This window comes from Psittacula echo (genome assembly GCF_963264785.1).
Source record: "Psittacula echo genome assembly, chromosome: 3".
In the NCBI taxonomy this organism is placed as follows: Eukaryota; Metazoa; Chordata; class Aves; order Psittaciformes; family Psittacidae; genus Psittacula; species Psittacula echo.
The window spans coordinates 63,982,261-64,001,575 of NC_137736.1; the positions used below are offsets into that span (position 1 = coordinate 63,982,261).

The 19,315-nt window shown below is 42.5% G+C and overlaps 1 protein-coding gene across 1 annotated transcript in view; it reads left to right on the forward strand.

The window, feature by feature from the left end:
- The window catches only part of SH3RF3 (SH3 domain containing ring finger 3), a gene marked incomplete at its 3' end in the record, with an annotated part of 248,075 nt that overhangs the window by 200,899 nt on the left and 27,861 nt on the right, over window positions 1-19,315 (forward strand). Inside the window, exons 5-8 of the mRNA XM_080614032.1 lie at window positions 2,205-2,305; window positions 6,216-6,386; window positions 9,693-9,943; window positions 14,498-14,802. Of these exons, the coding sequence (XP_080470158.1) occupies window positions 2,205-2,305; window positions 6,216-6,386; window positions 9,693-9,943; window positions 14,498-14,802 (828 nt within the window). The remainder of the gene's footprint in view (window positions 1-2,204; window positions 2,306-6,215; window positions 6,387-9,692; window positions 9,944-14,497; window positions 14,803-19,315) is intronic.

Consider the following 19,315-nt stretch of genomic DNA (forward strand, 5'->3'; position numbering starts at 1 on the left):
GATGCATGTGATGTGCAAAGTGGCAAAAATGAATGGTTTGTAGGGTTCAGGCTGGCACCAGATGTGGCAGTATTACAGTAAAAGGCCACAGGCAAGAAACCGAATGTCAGGTGGACAGGGGACATACAGGACTATGGAGATTTCTTTGGGATTATTCAAGGAAAAAAAACCCAACATTGTCATCTAGCAACATTAAATGAAAATTGCATGATTTCTTAATCCCTAGGACTGTATGTTAGTACAAATGTAATAGCACATAGAAAGTGCTTGGGCTTACGCTTCCAGTAATACAGAAGACACATAAGCCACCCCTGTCAGTGCAAACAGGCCTTTCCAGTTGCACCCTGAGGCTGTTCACCCAGCTCTGTTTATTTGTGAGGTAAAACCAAAGTGGTTTGTCCTACCAAGGAAGGGTGGGGACCGATCTGTTTTCTTGGAGGCAATTTCTCTGGCTCAGAGCAGGCATACGCTGGTGGCACAACATGAAGAAGTTTGAACCAGACTTACTTCTTGGATGAGGCAGCTGCCAGGTCTTTCTGCCCAGCATCTTCCACAATTCCTAACCCCATTAACGAGCTCAAAATAACAAATGAGGAATCATTCTGCAGCTATGCCTACATTTTTTAGTGGGTTGGGTTTTTTTCTGTAAGTTGATATTATCTCACTGATATGACAGGCAGGATTAATAAAGCCTTAGTCACAGAACTGGAAAGAACGCTTACTTTGACGCATAGGACTAAGAACTGCCTGGAACCTTCCTTGTTTGAGCAAGCAGCCAGAAAGTAAGGGGAAATAATGAGGAAATGGAGATGTACTTGTCACTACAACTTTGTGATTGAGCAAACATGTCGGTGAGAGAGGAGACAGCTTGCTGCTTGTTGCCAAAAGCCATGGAATCACAAAGCGGTGTCTTTATATTTTGCTGCATGATTTCCTAGTGATATGGTGTTAATATACAGCAAAGCAATATAGCTTAGCAATAGACTGACAAGACATGACACTCTAATAATTACATGGGCTTTTTTGGAATTGGGTGACCTTGAAAACCATTAATTAAGTAGCAATGTGTGTCTTGGGTTTTTTCAGTGTCTTGCTTTAATTCAGTGCCATTTGTAAGTGCAAAAAATGTCCCTGAGTTTCTGTTCCCAAAGTAAATCAATATTTACTGTTAGATAGCATTTGGAAACGGAAAGCTGCACTAGAGGTCTGCAAACTGTTCGGAGTTTTTGCTGTATGTAACAGGCACTGAACCTACAATTTGTGCATAAACTTCAGATCCTACTTTGTAGAGCCATTCTACATATGGATGTGCATGCAGCATTTGGTTAGACTTACTAAAAAAGCCTTTTGCTCAAGTAAACCATTACTTATCCCATCAGCCCGGTTTTGACCTGTCTTTGCAGCAAGATCTGTTGTTACAGGCCTTGGCATTACTTCAGGAGAAGTTTCCAGTCAGTATTCATTTCTGACATAGATGAACGAGGACTTTGGTGAGACAACTCAAAAGAGTTTGTCCTACATACTTTTCACAGAGCATTAAGCTTTGAAAAGTGAATGATTACGTTTAGAATTGCCTTTCAACATTAATGGATGAAAAAGATCTGTCCACTTCTTTATATGAGAGTAAGGATTTATTTGCTGTGGTAAAAATGGACTCCTACTTTCTCTGTCCAGAGGTACTCCTGTTTTGGCTTGTGTTGTCAACTTTTTCTTAAGGTGAAGAACATTCCTGATGATAAACCCAGTATACATAAATGAAACTGCATTTTGGAAATTGATAGTATCTTCTTCTCCAGAGATCCATAATCATTAACCAAAAGACTACAAATTTAAAAACAAGCTTTTGAGGGAAAAAGGTTACTTTTATCAAAGAAGGTACTGTTGCATAGATACACATGTTGAGCTGATATTACAAAGTAGTCAAGTAGTTTTGTGTTCTAAAACTTTTAAGATCTGCACACAAAGTACAACTACATTTCTCTGACAGGTAAATGAAAATACTAATATACCTTGTGCAGGAAACGTATTTTTGGAATGTGTAAGACTAAAAGGTGTCTTTTGTAATGTAGTAAAAAAGTCTGGGAATTGATAAAAATATGATTTTTTTTCTTCTGTTCTTTTCCTCTGTGCCTTCCCCTGACAGCATTTTAGGAAATGATGGGCTTCATCTTAATCTTTGTATGTTCTTCTTTGTGTATTTTCAGGATTCCTCTTTGATTGGAACAGCCACAGTGGCTGCTCCCAGGACAAGTGCAATAATTGGAGATCAGGGAACATCACCGAAGGTCCAGCTCCCCCTCAATATGTAAGCAGCTCATCTCAGTCACTGTGTACCCTTTGTTTCCAGTCGTGTGCACATGTGTGCATGTGTTTGAAATATGAAAGCCTGAACTCTGGAGCATTCTGAGAAGAGAGAGATCACAAGTTCATACATGACCCAGCCTCTGCTGCAATTGAATAATGAGTAAAGAAAGGCAAAACTTTGTCCTTTCTCTGTGAGCCCTTTTAGACTCCTGGTATATTTATTACAGCTGCATGAATCACTGTGAAGTAAATTGAATGCCTCTCAGCTAGAAAAGATCTTCCTTCATTTAAAGCCTTTAAAAGAGGTGTAGTCCCATGCAATCAAACACCTGATCCATTCATCATTAACCAGAAAAAAATGACCCAATTGCTTTTTTTTTCAGTGCCATAAACAAAGGCAATGAACGAACTTCATGTCATGGGCATATAGGCTTATTGAATAGTGTGTGCAATAACAGAAGGTTGACTAGATACAGACTTCATTATAATAAATCTCTTCTAGCCTGGTTGGTTTATCTGGTACCTGTCTAGTTAAACTACTGAACCCTTTCTTCTCATCACATATACCTTGTGAAAGCAGTAGAACTACATAGACACACATATGCGCACCAGTATTTTAGGGATTTACGATATGGCTAAAACAAGGTCTGAATTCCCAAAATCCTAAAATAACATAGCAAATCTGCTTTAAGGAGGATAGAGGAGTTGGAACAGAACCAAAACAAATTTGTTCTTGGCTACTAAGGTGAGATCTTCATACCTGAGGGGTACCACACATCACTGACTGTCCTTCAGAGGGGTCTATCATCATCTTGTGATCACTTTATGCAGTCTGTGGCACATAGTGGGGTACAAATTTATTTCAAGTCTTGCTCAGGCTAGGAACAAGTAACTGGCAGTATTTCCACTATTTAGTTGCTGAATCAGAACATTTTCCAGCTCTTTGGCAATGCCCCTGCCTCTGTGCCTCAGCAAGCCTCCCATTTTCCCTCCATGCTTTTCCCTTGTGAAGCAGCCTTGTAATCCGGTCTGTCATTTTGCATTTGCAAGCCAAGTTCCTGTCAAAGAGGAAGCGTTATCTGAAAGCTGTAGCAGAACTGGGGAGGTACACCCCTAGACAGAGCCTAGGGGCTTCTGCATTATAAGTAGGGTCACATGCAGCTCCGTGAGGCCAAGAACATGAGCCACCTTCTCACTTAGGCCTTTACTTAGGGAACTTTTAATAAACATTTTGGCTTCTTCTAGGTCCTGCTCCCTAACCCTTAGCCTCACTGTTTCATGTAGCCCAGAATAACTTGCTATTACATTTTGCAAGATTTCAGAATTGTTTTAACACTTTCTTCTCGGTTGTAGAGAGTTTGCTGGTGAAGTTTCACACCTAAAATCTAGAGAATGGTGAAACGTGTCCAAGTCCAAAGGCTTTGGTTTAAGGCAAAATTAGTCGCAGCAAATGGGACCACTAGACCAAAAACACTTTCTGGGTAGGGAAGCTGCCTGCACTCAAATTTTCCACCATGTATGAGAGCAGGTGTCCCACCAACTCTCCCACAGCCCCCTCTCTGTCTGCACATAGGGCCTATGCCTGTCCCCACAGGGTGGGCATGCTAGCCATGGCAAGGCAGTAGACCCAGGCTGGGCCTATCACAAGGTTTGGAGAACTCCCTACTTGTTGCAGACTAATAGAGGAAACCCCAGGGATGGGCATCTTCCCACTGATCACCTCCATTGTCCCAGGGTAATGCTGTGTCATCATCACATACAAGTTTTCAGCAGTTTAGCAATGCAGAGTTTGGTCAGTTTTGGCATGGGCTGTTGTACACCTTCTTTAAGTCTTTCCAAGGATTTTGGTACTCTCTCCAGAAGATGTTTAGGTTCATTGTGATATTGGATATTCAGGTTTAATTCAGGAGGACGAGTTGGGGGAATTTGCAGGGAAGAACAAAAAGAAACTAGTAGGAAACCTGGAGATAGCTGCAAGGGAAGGCAGCCTATGATTCACTTAAGGTAATTTTCCTTGCACCTTCTTCCAGCATCTCGACCTGCAAATTACAGTATTACATGTAGCACCTTGGGAAAAGGGCTAAGTGAGTCTATCTATCTAAAATGCTCTGTCCTTGACCCACCACTTTACCAATAGCCTTGTGTAAGCACCAACTTAAAAAGGGGTAGTCAAAGCCACACTTTCTGCTCCCTCGAGTGAGTGCGGTCTGGCACTTTCCATTATGTCCTAGCAGAGCGCACTGCTGAAGGATTAGCACTGAAGCATGCAACCTTATTTCACATCAGGGTAATGCATTTTAATATTCTTCAGTTCATATGTAGCCTCATGATTTTCATCAGGTGAACAGCTACAGACCTGCTCAGGACCACCTGATTGCATAGGCTGAACAAAGGATGTGCAGGATGGTTTCTCCTGTCTGTTGACTAATGAAATACAGTTTTTGATTAGGTCTTTGCACCCCATGCATGTGGTAAACACAGCCTAAGCATGCCCCAAGGAGCTGTTACCAAATATTTCATATTCTGCTCATTACTGCTGTTTATGTACTACTTTCCAAATAAAAATAAGGAAATCTACCATTACCATAAAGGAGCAGAATCAGAAAAACTAACAGGATTTATTCCTTAATTATATTTCCTGGAAAGTAAAAAAACATGTATAATTTTTATTGGCTGCAAGTCTACAATCACAATGGCTATAGTTTTCATTATTTCTCTGATTTGCTGCTATAAGGTGGGCAGCAAGCCTCTTCTCACCCACTCCCCCAAGCCTAAGAGCATTCTGCCACACTTTGTAGTGTAAATGCACTTTCTGTAGGTGTTTCCCCATTGTCCTAATCTCTCTGTACTGCCTGCAAAGCACAAATAAAATAAGAAAATCAAGAAGGTACAATCTTGATCAAGAATTACCAGAAATCCCTTTTTGCATTTGTAGAAAGGTGACAGTACACACACACACAAACAAAAAGATATTTGCAAAGAAAGTGTGGCTCTGTGTGTGCGTTCTTGTTATCCTAACCTGACTTTTCATTATTCCCTGAAGTGCAAGCAATCATTCTTAATTTTCAACAAGGATCTCTCTAAACAAAGAGAATATCTTTAGGGACTTTAAGTTGTAGTGGTTTCACAACATTAGACACATCCCTGAAGTAGTAACGGAAGAACTAAAGAGAGATAAAAAGAAAGATTCTAAACAAAGGGAATAAATAAAACCTGTAATTAAATAAATAAAACCTTCCACATATTGGGTCCTCTATTAAAGATTTATCAGAATACTTCCATGCAATGCGTCCAAAACCAGATTCTACCATAAGAATCCCTTTGCAGAATTTGGCCTCTGTCAATTTTCGGCTTACCCACATAATACAGAAATTATTATACTATATCAGAACAGGTTGGCGTGTTGTTTCTAAAACTGCCCAGCATAAATAGCATCAAGAAAGCTGCAAGAAATGTTTTTGAGGTAGCTTACCCATAAGAAAAGTTTCTTCTGGAAATCCACAGTAGAAGTGGCTCCCGCCCTGAAGCATAATATATACTTCATCCAGACTTTAGGCTCTTGGTTAACCTGACTGTCTCCATAATTGCCTTATCCTTCTGAAATCCCTGCTAAGTTCTTCAGTGCTGCTTTGTGGCAGTGTTCTGCTTTGGTTGTGCCCTGAGTGAGATGTCCTATGAATTTTTAAATTACTCCTTCCCTTTAGTCTGATTAGTTATTCCCTTATTGTCTTAGCATCCAGTTGATCTTGTCTCTGCTGTTACCTGGTTGATATACTGTAATGGTGTTTCTTTTTAACCACCACTTCTGAGCAGTGTCTCTACTGACTTTCTGCTCTGTGGGGGTGGAGTCGAACTGGGACAGGCAGTGTCATCAACGGTGTGCTTTCTTCTTGTGTGACCTCCCCCCACAGCTACCTAGCCCTATACGCCTACAAGCCTCAGAAGAATGATGAGCTGGAGCTCCGCAAAGGTGAGATGTACCGGGTCATTGAGAAGTGCCAGGATGGCTGGTTCAAGGGGACATCTCTGAGGAGTGGAATGTCCGGTGTCTTCCCAGGCAACTATGTGACACCTGTGTCAAGGTGAGGACCACTGGCCAAGGTGGATACACCTGATCTGAGCTGAGAGGGATTCTGCATCCGGAGGTTTCTGAAAATGATGTAGCTCTGCTTTTAAATTGCATTCCCCTTTCAGAAATTTTCTGCTGGCATTGCAGCCTTGGGTAATGAAACTTACTTCTTCTAACATTGGGATTATCCATGTTCTCAGAAGACTTCACCAGTTGTGTTGGATAATGGCATTTACAACCTCTGACTTTACAAAGGCTGATGAGCACAGGTTTTACTATCATAGAGAATCTTTTGGCTAAGGATTTTTTTATTGTTATAAAGCTCTTGGGCATGTAACAGGGGTAAGCAAAATAAGAAATGCTTGTGTCTTGCTTTTCAGTAGCTCCTCATGTAGGTTTTGTTTTTCTCAAATCAAAGATAGTGAATTGTTTAGGTCTGGACTAATGATTGAGCTGTTAAAATTCAGAAATGGTAGGAGAGTTCAGTAACTTGTCTGATTTTAGCTACCCCTGTCTCAGTTGCAGAAGATGAGAAAAGTAAAAAATAGAATGTCTGGGGAGGAATGCCATTTGTCAGAGTTGGGTATTGGACAACACCAAATCAAAGGTTATTTCTGGTATAGAGCCCACTCCAAAATCGTCTGCAAGCTGAAGATAAAGTTCATCAGTATGTCACAAAGTGTTTAAGTGTTTTGCCCTACATGTTCCTTGCAGCTGAATGTTGGCATGTGTGTACCCATATCTGTTTTAGAGCAACCGTGGGTTTGCAAACCAAACTCACTCTGCATATGCTCTCAGTCTCTCCTCCCACATGCACACAGTCTCCACGATCTTTTCCAGGGAAAGGTGCCTCACAACTCAGACAGTGTTGATCTTGAAAAATTGATCCAGGTTTGTTCCGTTTTCAGTTTATGTCAAGTTTGTAATGTGTGGAATGAGCAAGACCAAAAGTTAAGAGCAGATTAGAAGACGATAACTAAGCCTGCTGACACTCCGAATATTGCCTCTCATTTAAAAAACCCCAACACATTAATTCATGGGTTCTTCACTGTTCATCACTTAAATGTATTTATCTGACTTTATAGAGCCCCTTGGCTGCCTTCATTCCTTGCCTTTTCAGCCCTTAATTAGTAAAGAAGTTTGTGCTGAAGGGTTGGTGATCTGAATCAGCAAGAGTTTATTAAATGCAGCATGTCACAGCTAGAACAAGACAGAGAAGTGCTAAAGGGCAAAAGTGCTTTCCACAACACCAGAAAACAGCTTTATGATTATATTTATGATCCTATGAGCTAATTAAGCTCTTGTGTAAATCACCCTCAGTGAGAACAACAAGGAAAATCTGATAGCAACAAAATCTCCTATTTGCTGCATTTTCAAATCACTTTGTTCCCCTTTGACAACAAAGCAGAGGATTAGATTCATGCCTGGTTTTCTTCCACTCCCCACAAAACCCAAGGAGAAGAAGTTGCCTATGAATCTAATAATACAGAACTAGTTTTATAAGCTGCCAAAACACATGTGTGAGCAGAGCTTCGTGGAAAAAGGACAAAATCCTTTAGATGGACAGACAGGCACAGGACAGCAGAGAGAAATTGTCACATCCAACGTCTGTCCAGCTCCATGGAAGCCACAGATAGTTTCTGTACCTGTCGGTGTGCATGTTTGCCAGAACACAACTCTCTGTGCACTATTAGGTGTGCTTTTCTGGGAAACTCAACCTAGTGCAGATGGCCGAGTCAGCTCCAGCTGAACCTTGCTGCTACCCTGCCAGCTCTTCACGGCAGATGACAGACAGTCAAGATTTCCATCTGGTGGGATTACCAGCTTCTTCCTACCTGGAGGCTAATTAAAAAAAAAAAAAATTAAATTAAAAACAAAACAAAACAGATTCATTTAGCAAAACGTAATCCAGACAAATCTTGTACCATGAGATTGTCAAGTCAATGACACCACAGTGTTGGTTTTCCTTCTGTGATTTTGAGGGGAGAAGGGATTGGGCAGAGGCGATGGTTATCTTTTTCTCTTTTGGACCATACCTTTGTTTTGGTCTCTTTCCATCAGAATTTCAGTCTTTTGGCTCTTCCCCTTCCACTCTTTTCTTAGGGTTACTTCTTCTGTGTTTCATGCCCTCTAAATGAGACCAGATTGTTCAGCATATTCCTTCTTTCTGCTCTTTTCCTCTGTATTCCCACACAACAATTTTGGGGCCATGGAAATTCACACAATCCCACCCCCCATAAGTTGGTCTTCTACCCTTTCTGTTATGCTCTCCTCTCTTGCTAAAACTCTCTCATTTCCATTTTCTCCACCACACTTTGATCTGTATCATATCACCTCTGCTGTCCTTTCCTGGAGGAGGACTTTGGCACATGGAGCAGCTCGGGAGAGCAGAACAGCACAAAATTATCCCTCTGTTTCATGGCATCTACTGCTGGTGAAGGAAATTATTCAGGAATCTGAGTGAGAAACTCAGAGAAAGAGCTGCTGAGCAACAACTGAATTTGCCCATTGATATCCTTCTATCTTCCCCAGTGTCCTCCTGCCCTGGTCAGAGAGTTTCTAGCTCAGTCGTAAGAGGACCAAGACCTGCCCTAGGCTGAACTCATTGCATAGGAAGTCTCCCCAGCCACCCAGATGGAATACAAACTGTGCATACAGTTTAAGTGAGCAGTGAAGAAGGGGTTGATTATCATTTGGATTTCCTTTTCAGTAAGGTCAGCTGCATTCTCTTCCCTTTTGCATTTCCTCAGCAAGTTTAAACTGGGCCTGGTTATATCAATAGGGTAAGTGTTCGGTCAAGACAAGCCCTTCCAAGTCTGCTGCTTTTCAGTCCTCTTCAACAGCCACACACAGATTTGGTGATATCCATCTTCTTTTCTCCCTGTGGGGTTGTATGCACGTTTGGTCCTAAGAAAAGATGTCTGCATCTGTTTTAATTATCGCTCTATTAGTGCCTGTAAAATAGCCTCTGGCACATGAAATGACATTTTGGACATACCCATTTCTTCTGAATTTAGATTTGTGGTTTCACTAGAAACTATGCAGACAGCAATGTAGCTTAAGAAAAAATGTGATGAGAAAAATTATCTTTTCCATTTTTACCCTGCACATCTTCCCATAGGATAAGGGGCTGAAAATGTCTTCCAGTATGCTTACAACTGTATCCTGTAAAGATAAATATATAGCTGTATCTCAGTTTGCTTTAACACCTGAGAAGGTATCATGTCGAACCCCTACATAACTGAGAGTGCTTATCAGCATTGTGGCTGGGCATCTGTATCTCTGCAGCACACTTATGCTGTGCCTTGTCTCCATGCAGGGTGCCAGTGGGAGCTGGGCAGCCCAGGAACAGCGGAGCTGGGGGAGCTCCAGCAACAAAAGGAGCCCCAGGAGCCATCCACCCCATTGGGGCTGGTCACACCAATGCTGCCACCGCTGTCAGACCGGTTGTTCCTATCACTGCTCCTCAGACACATCCCCAGCTACAGGCGGCCTCTCCACAGCTGAATAACTGCTTGAGGTATTCAGCTCAGCAGCCAGCCAGCCAGACCCGCAACGCCATGCAGATGGGTATGTGCACAGTGCCTCTTGCCCTGTGTTGGCAGGATTGATGTCGTACCTCTTGAGCACAAGCCTTTCAAGTCTGCCCGTCCTGAAGCTTTCTTTCTAGGTTTAGTCACAGCTCAGTCAATGTGGAATAAAGTATGTTTTATTCGCTTGTAATATTTATGGGTTTCTATTGATCTCTGGGAACCACATTGTGTTTATCAGATTGTTCTGTTGCTACAGCTGAAATAGATTATAATGTTTACAAATATTTATACAATTTATCTGAGTGGAGGCAAGCACCCTGCATACTGAGGAGATTAACAGTTCTGAGTCCGGTTGGCTTGCTGATGGAAAAATATTGCTGTTATTGCAGGGCAAGTAATTCAAGACTTAAAATTAGGAAGCATTTCACTGGGCTTCAGTGATGAAAGGTATTTATTAAGCAGAATGGGACGCAGTGTTAGCGATAAAGCAAAAGATCTGAAAAATACTTCCACCTTTTTGAAATAAGAATAAGAGTTTCTCACACCAGGGGGCCTCTGTTCTTTCTAGGTTCCCTTTCTGATGTACAGCACAATTTTGTAGAGTACAATTTATTCCTTTTTCACTGATGTTAAAAAGCTCTGTTGTTGAATAAAGTAAAAGTAAATCCTGCAGTGGAACTTTATAGCAAAATTTAAAACATTTTGTTTCTCATATTTTATAGGGATGTGAGCGATTGTGTTTACAAAGGCAGATCAGTAAGGACTGTGACTGCTGAAAACTGAGGTCTTAGATTTAAAACAGAGCAGGCACAAATGAGAAATACACTGCAGTGTAGGTCATGGATTCAAAACTTTTGAAACCAGAAGGCACCATTGTGACCATCTAATCTCACTTCCTAGGCAGTCCAGACCAAAGGGAAGGAAACGTGATCAAATACATGTGAACCTGAACCTTGGATGGTGCAGAATCCTCTGCTCAACAGATACCTGAGGTGTCAACTGAAGTGACAGATCATTTCACTCCATGTACCTGCCATGCCCCACACCTTCCTCCCACAGTGCTGCTGTGCTACACTTCCAGCAGCTTCCCTGATTTTAGATTTCTCCTCCAGGTCACTCTGACACCTTAAGTGTCAAGGAGTTGGCAGGCAGAGTGATCCAGGGACCATGGAGCTGCTCCAAAACCTCCTAAGCAGGGAGTGCTCCTGCCCTTCAGAAGTTATATAAGATTGCTTTAATTAAATAGATTTTTACCAGAGTAAATAAAGGAAATTTTTCATTATTATCAGTATTATTATCATCCATAATGGATATCATCACCAGTATCCTGTGGACCAGAGCCCCTCAGAGGCCTCTTTAGTCCTGCAGGGCAGGACAATGCATGCTTACTTTTGGAAAAGCTTTCCAAGAGAGGCAAGCTGGCACAGTATTCAAATCATGATTTTGTTGGCTTGCAATATACATGAGTAACAAATCAATTTTGCACAAGGCCATTAATATAGGAATACACCCAAAATGAAATATGAGTGGTGTAGAACAAAAATAGCCTTCAGTGAGCATTTCTAATTAATAGCATGTTTGATGCAGCACAGGCCAGAACCAGAGATCCCAGAGCTAAGGCATACATTGTAACAGCAAGCAGATGATATTACAGAATAAAATGAGAGAGCTCTACTCAGAGTTGATTTTTCTCAGGCCTTTTATTTTACTGTTTCTCATGTTTTCTGTTTCCTTTGTGTCTGGAAACACCAAGTCCTTTATGAAAGGAGTCATATTAGATTATCAAATCAGTGTTCTGCTTCCAGGTACATGCGGTGAAATTCCATGATTGTGCTTTTTCTCTAAACTTAGAATAGCCATTGCTCCCTACAACCAGCAGTTCAAAACCTTGATGCTGCAAGCTTAGCCATCCTGGAAAATTAGACTTCTGGCAGCAGTAGTTGCTCATCACACTTACAAATAGGAAAATCAGAAGAAAGGAATCACTTCAAGATTACCAGTGGTGCTCTGTCTGGCTCTCTGGGAAGGAATTGCACTTTCCAGTATATGTTCTTGGTAAGCCAAGGAGGGAGAAATGGTAGCTAATACTAAGAATAATCTTTAAGGCATCTGTAAGAACAACTTCTAGGCTCTTCCTCGTGCTACACAGTAAAATCACATCAAATTCAAGACTGGTTAATGATAGTTTGGTTGATTTGCTATAAGCACTTTTAATAAAAAAAGATGTTACAGAGTCAAGGAGTTACTGTTAGGAAGAATCACGTAAGCTTTTGAGGGGCTAATATGATGATCACTGGCTCATCATGTTCCATATTACTTCAGATAATAAGCATAAGGATGGGGGTTGAAATTCCCTCCTGGCAGGAGTGCTCAGCTGGTGCAGTGAGTATGATTAATGGCACTCCTTATCATTTCAGTTCCTGGTAATGGGTGCTGCTGTTAACCATAGAAATGGAAAGTAGTGGTTGGAGTTGTTCTATCCTTGTTTAGCTATAGGCTGAGTGAAGTCCAGCTGGTTCTGCGTAAAAATGCATCCTTCAGGTGAATTTGTAAGAAAACCACAGATCAGAGTGGGTCAGAAATTTTCCACAAAAATTCTTCTTTGTCAAATAGATGATTTGTTTGACTCAAAGGTTTTTGACAGGAATGGATGTAGTTCAGCCAGACTTCAGCCATTGGTGCTGTCCTGGCTCAGGTTGCAAAGGGAATAGACAGCAGTCCAGACATGTTCTCTATGAAGAGCAGCACAGTGACTGGATTCTATGTTTTAACATCCCAGGTGAATGCCTTGACCAGAATAGAGATTACTGTAGTGTGAGTGAGTAGGTTGTGCTCAGTGAAATGTTCTAAGGTTCAGATTTTGCACTGAGACAAAACTAAACCAGATTGTGAAATCTTAAAATCATTTGTAAAATGGGCATTTTCCAGCCAGCCCTACTATTGAATCATTTCAGTGAGGGAATGTCTGAGTGTGGACTCAGCTTCTGATCTGTATTTACGTGAAGTGTGGCAGCATGTAGGTTACACCTGAGCAATCAACCAACCTGGAACTCACAGACATCGTCATTGTGGAAATGGACATGAAGCTTTGTCACATTTTTTGCAAGATGAGGCATACAACAAGCTCTCAAACCTCTGGGGAGCTGACCTCGGCAGTGTGTTGTGGTCACCGTTAAACAGACGAGCGCTAATTCCTCATTCCTAGTGCTTGTAGGCAGGGTTTGCTCAGCACGAGTAAAAGGCACTGTGTGGTCCCATGGGGACTTTGCTGGCAGAGACAAGGCTGATCTCAGAAATCCTGCAGTGGATTTCTGCTTAATTTGTCTTCTGCAGCACAGTGATGTGCTGTTGATCTTTTTGTTAGGGTTGAAACAAGAGACCTTCCTTTGTAATTGCTGTCTGGGAAGGCTTGGATCATCAGGGTAACCCTTTAGGTCCCTTCTTGCATTGCTCCAAAACTTATCATGTTAGATGGGGGTCCTGGAGGTTCAGAAAATAGCTCAGCTGGAACAAGATAAGGTATTTTTAAAAACACAGTAAGCTTTTACTTGCTGCCAGGTATGGGCAGGGATGGTGAAGGTGTTACACAGTCACATCATGGAGGGCCAGCTATTTTGGTGACTGCAGACATGCTTTTCTCAGCCAGAGGGGGATTTCTAGGATTTAGCTAAAAAACCCCTTGCTGCATTAAGGGTAGGAGCTAAGCTCTCCATCAGGCCCAGACACCTTGTGGCAGTGACAGCCACTGAAGGTCCAGGTCTGGCAGTGCATGGCAGTGCAAGTTGGCTGGTAGTGTTGATCTGCTGGAGGATAGGAAGGCTCTGCAGAGGGATCTGGACAGGCTGGGTCAATGGGCTTTGGCCAATGGTATGAGGTTCAACAAGGTAAAGGTCCTGCATTTAGGTCACAGCAACCCCATGCAATGGTCTAGGCTTACGGCAGAGCTGCTGGAAAGCTGCTCTGCAGGAAAGGACCTGGGGATGCTGATTGACGGAGCTGAACATGAGCCAGCTTGTGCCCAGGCAGTCAAGAAGAACAACCGCATCCTGGCCTTTATCATCAATAGTGTGTCCAGCAGGGCCAGGGCAGTGATTGATTTCTGTGTTCAGTTCTGGGCCCCTCATTACAAGAAAGACATTGAGGTGCTGGAGTGGGTAGCAAGGCTGATGAAAAGTCTGGAGCACAAGTGTGATGAGGTAGGGCTGAGGCAACTGATGGTTTTTAGTCCGGAGAAGAAAAGGGGCAGGGGGGACCTTATTGCTCTCTACAACTACCAGAAAGGAGGTTGCAGTGAAGTGGGCATTGGTCTCTTCTCCCAAGTAACAAGTCATAGGACAAAAGGTAACTGCCTTAAGGTGCACCAGGGGAGGCTTAGGTTGGATATTAGGAAAAATGTCTTCACTGAAAGGTGATCAGGCACTGGAAGTATTAAAAAAAGCATATAGACAATGCCTTTAGTGACATGGTTTAATAGCGGACTTGACAGTCCTGGGGTAACACAGTTGGACTTGATGATCTTAAAGGTCTTTTCAACCTAGTTTATTCTATGATTCTATGGGGGACTTAACCGTGCTCTGTCCTCCCTCTGCAGCTCACCCCCCGGCGCCAGCCCCGGAGCGACCCACTGCCACAGTCTCGCCCCTGCGCACACCCAGCTCGCCCTCCCGCCTGCCAGCAGCAGCCATCCGGCCGCACCCTGCCGTCTCCCCACAGCACGGCCACCAGCCGCCCGCCCCAGGGGCCCGGCCTCTCATCCCGCTCACCTCCGCCGCGGCCGCCATCACCCCACCCAATGTCAGCGCAGCTCATCTCAACGGTGAGGCAGGCAGCGGGCCCTTGGGTTGCCCTGGAACCCCTGGCCCCGCCAGCAAGGCTGAGGAGAGGAAGAATGAGAAGGTAAGGGCCGTGCCCTGCGCTTCCATCACCTTTCACTGCCATGGGCTGTTGAGGAGGTACTCTGCAGACATCCAAGAGTATGGAAGTTGGTTTTCATCAGCTGCCAGCTTGGGCGTCCTCATTTCATGTTATTTTCTCACTTTATTCTTTCCTCCCACCATCCCCAATGATGCTGTCACATTACCCACTCACAGGTGGGAAACAAGGTTGAGCCACTAATGGACTGAATTTGTGTGTTTCTTCCACAATTGGCACCCAGATCTCCACATTTACAGTCATGCAGAAAGATGTGATAGTGGGCTCTTGGTTATCCAAACTAGATGGCCAAGTCAGAAACCATCTGCCTCACCACATGGGAGAAGCTGATGGTGGTACCAGCCCCAGGGCAGGTGCCACAGGCAGAGTAAAACACTGGCTCACGAGTGACAGGAGCTATTTTATTGCACCAGAAGCATCTCAGTTTCTTGCAGAAACTTTCATTGCAGTGGCACAGCCAAATGGGGAGAAGAGAGTTAAATATGGCTTGTTGGGACATAGGTATGACGCACTGTAGGTTCAAGCTCTTAGGAGACTGCAAAGGGACCAATAGCTGAGTGCCTGTCCCTTACTCACCTTGCTAAGGAAAGCCAGCATGGTGAGCTGCTTTAAGTGTCCAGCTTTTTGGTTCCTGGCAAATACTTTGCTTTTGTCAAGCTTTTACATTGCGTTAGCAGTTTCTATTGTCAATGGTGAAGATTATCTCCATACTGCTTAGCAGAGCTCAATGATACAAATCTTCTGCTGGAAGCAAGATTGTGATTTGTATCTAAGTAGGAGGAAGAGATGTGAGGGCCTGCTTTTCCTTTGAACCTGCAGGAAAATCCTTTCCATACATTCCCCATGCTTTTCCGTAGTGACAGGCACATACGGGGTAAACATTTACTTTGTACATGGTAATGCTGAGGTTGCAGGTCTCGCGTGCAGTCAGGTTTACAGATAACTTCCGATTTCATAAGATGAGGAATACAAGGTTTAAAATCCTTTCCTTAATCCTGCCGTGAATTTTCTCTGAGTACCTTTTGGTGAAAGAAAGACATAGAACTTCTGCCCTGGATGTAAAATTTAGGTACTTGTTTACAAAGAATGACTTCCAAGTGCGCATCAAGAACTGCATGCTGTGAGAACAGAACAATACCTGCTGCTTCTGCAAGCCCAAGGAAGTGTATGGCATTTGGTAGAATGTATTAAATCTGCATGTTACCTGAGAGCTTTACATGATGGCATATTTAATACTTCCTAAAACATATGTTATTCTATAGGTATTCTATTCTATATTTTAATTTCTATGGGGCTGCACACTGAAATTTCCTAGGCAAAATTATATCAAGTCCCTTACTAAGATACTGGTTAGCCTTTTCCAAGCTGTTATAGCTCTAAGTTACTGAATTTGGATGCAGGGAGGTAAAGTTATGGTGGTTTTGAGCTCCATGGATGAAAGGGAGAAGCAAATAATATACTACATCATTGCAATGAGGATTGCCAAAGACTACTTCAGTACCTGGGAAGTATCAGAGAGAACTGACAATAAAAATTTTCTTCTCTGACTGGATGGGGTGGTACATAACAGCCCTGTGTTGAACTATATTTTTCTGGATCTTCTGCATGTCATGTTTCACTTTCATTTTAGAAAGATCTGAGTTAACGATGCTTCCTTTCCTTTTAGTAGTGACTGATGTTTGGCCAGTGAAGTTGCATTCCAATTCTCTGCATAAACCCAAATATTTCTTTGAAACAGTTGAGAGCTTGAATAATGCTGGACTAAAATCCATATAACTAGTCAAAAAGGAATCTGTGAGTCAGAACTGGAGCGATATCTGGAACCACGCTTGAAATTTCCAAACTGGAGGCTGGTTGGGCAGATTTTTTGGTGAATAGGGAATATTCATAACACTCAGAAAGAATAGCTTTGGAGAGAGGCGGTATCTGTTATCAGTACACTTGATAGGAAAAACCAAACAAGTCTGAGGAGCAAAAACCAGAAGCGGGGATGTAACTAGCAAACAGCCAGATAAGCAAAGATCAGAAGCAATTTATCTGAGTTCAGTTTCATTATATTAATCAGTCAGGTACTTTGAGATGAAAGGAACAGAGGGGATGTTACTAAGAGGAGTAGTAATAAGGTCTTCAGCTCTACTGAACACAGGATAGAAGAAATGCCCAGGTAATTATCTCCTGAGAAACTGAGATTAGCAAGTCGTATTGAGGTAATTTGCAATGTGTCATGAAATTAGCATTCTCCTTGGAATCAACCATTTTTGGTGTCCCATCCAATTACTAATTTTCATCCCAGGTTAATCTTTCTAGTTTCTTTTGTAGAATTCCCTTGAGGATGAAGGCTGAATGATCAGAGAGAGAGTGGCTGTTTTGGGAAACATTTTCTTGTTATTGACCACATTTTTCTCTCACACATTAATTGTCAGTGTGAGTTCACTATGGTACAGAGGGCACATGGTATGCAGGAAGAAGTAGTTTGTATTTGGGGAGGGACATGCTGAGAATCTCATGCTGAAGACTTTTCTTTTGAGGGCCATGGAGCTAAATTGCAATTTTTGCGTTTATCGCTCTGTTATAGTCAGATATATTGGTCCTTGGGAAATTTTCTTCAGATGATAAGTTTATCAAGGTTCATTGGCTGCTTGAAGCCTGGCCTGGGAGATAGTGGAAAAACGTATTTGAAGATATGATCTTCTACCAATTTATGTTTTGTGATTTTGTACCTAGATTCTACTCAAGGATACCAAATGTGACATCAAGGGGCAGCTTCTCTAGTGAGACAATACATGCTATTTGGGTTGCTTATTCCAAGACGGAATTGCTGAGTGTACTGGTGAGGTTGTTACTGTCAATGCTTTCCTCTGTGCATACATTTATATGCCAGCATTGAGGGTTCCAGCATACTACAGTATGCTGGTAGTTTGCTGCAGTCAGATTTCTCTAAAATAAAGAGACTCTGGTTCCAATTTTTACTCTTTTCCTTGTGGTTTAAAGGCAAGTGGCAGAAATAATCCTAAGGGTGATGGTTTTCTGCTCAGCAGGAATAGTTTTCTTTCTCATCTTCTATTAATATAGCAAATAAATCCTTAGGCCTGTTTTTTTTAAGTTTTTTACTTCAGCTTATTTTGTAAAGGTCTTCATCCAAACTTCCCATCCTGCAGGTGGATCTTGGCACCTACATTCATCTAGGCACCTTAATATTAGTGTCTTACTGTCATACTCCTGCTGACTTAATCAGGAGGTAAAATATGGCCCCCACGCCAGACTTCACTCGTCAGTATGCACCTAATACCAGAGGATCCTATCTGCAACTGGGCTTACGCTCCACCTCTCAGCTCCTGGGCAAGCCTCCTGTCCACTTGGGGAGCAGTTTCAAAGCTGTTCTCCTTCGCCAGATGCTGGTGGCAGCTGCTGGAAGATGAGCCATAGATAGTCCACTGTGCAACAGTGCTTGAAAAGTGCTCAGGAAGCAGAGCAGGCTGAGAAGTAGAGCACTTGAAAATCAAAGCTGTTTCAGTGCTATAAAGATGCAATAAAAAGTAGCAGGAAAGGCAGCTCACACAGAGGTAGCACAGACACTACAGAAATAACAAGTCATGGACTGAATAAAGGCAAGGGAGCATGGCAGAAGCCAAAAAGGTAACAGTGGTCAGGGTAGTATAAAAGAGAGAAAAGATTTAGCAGCTGCTGAGAAATAGAACAGGGGGCACTGGAGGAGATGTGCCAGTGGAGAGGGTGGAGGTGAAGAGTGCTGTGTAAAACCTATGGGGAGGAGTCCTGGAAAAGGAAAGTTAGGATATAGGGGCTGAAATCTATCTAAAGATAGCAGTTAAAGAAAGCAAGGTGTAAAGGAGACTCTTTCTTCTTTTTCTCAAATATTTTATGCATGAGGCCAATTTTTCTTCTTTTCCAAGGAGGTTTCCTTCCCAGAAGGAAAATAATATTTCTCCCCCAGAGCTGTTGTATTCCAGGTTAGGAGTGCCCCAAAGACATCACAGAGATGGGAAGGAGGTAAAGCAAAGCAAATGGGGAATACTTCATTTCGTTTAAGGGTGTGTGGTGGGTTAGTATCAGGGGTCCTTTGAGTTCTTGCTTTATCATTTGCTAATAATACCTGCATCTGAAACTCAAGAGAATTAAATCCCAAATCATCTGAACATCTGAAAGAAAGAGATGGAGATCCCAGCTGTGAAATGGAAGCAAAACTCTGTGGTTTGGGGTCTTTTAAATGGGGACCCTGCTTTTTCAGTCATGATGAGCACTGCCCAAGTTCAACTGGTAGATTACAGCTGAGTGCTTGTAATTATGGCATGACTACTGCTTTGACCTCAGTCAATTTTTGCTATAATAGCTTCTGCTGTACATAATCTGGGATGATGCTTAATACCTCTGATAAAACCACTTGTTTGAATGAATTAATGCATTTCTCATTAAATGTGCTCCTCATTACGTTAATCAAATCAAGCAAATCATGCAGGGT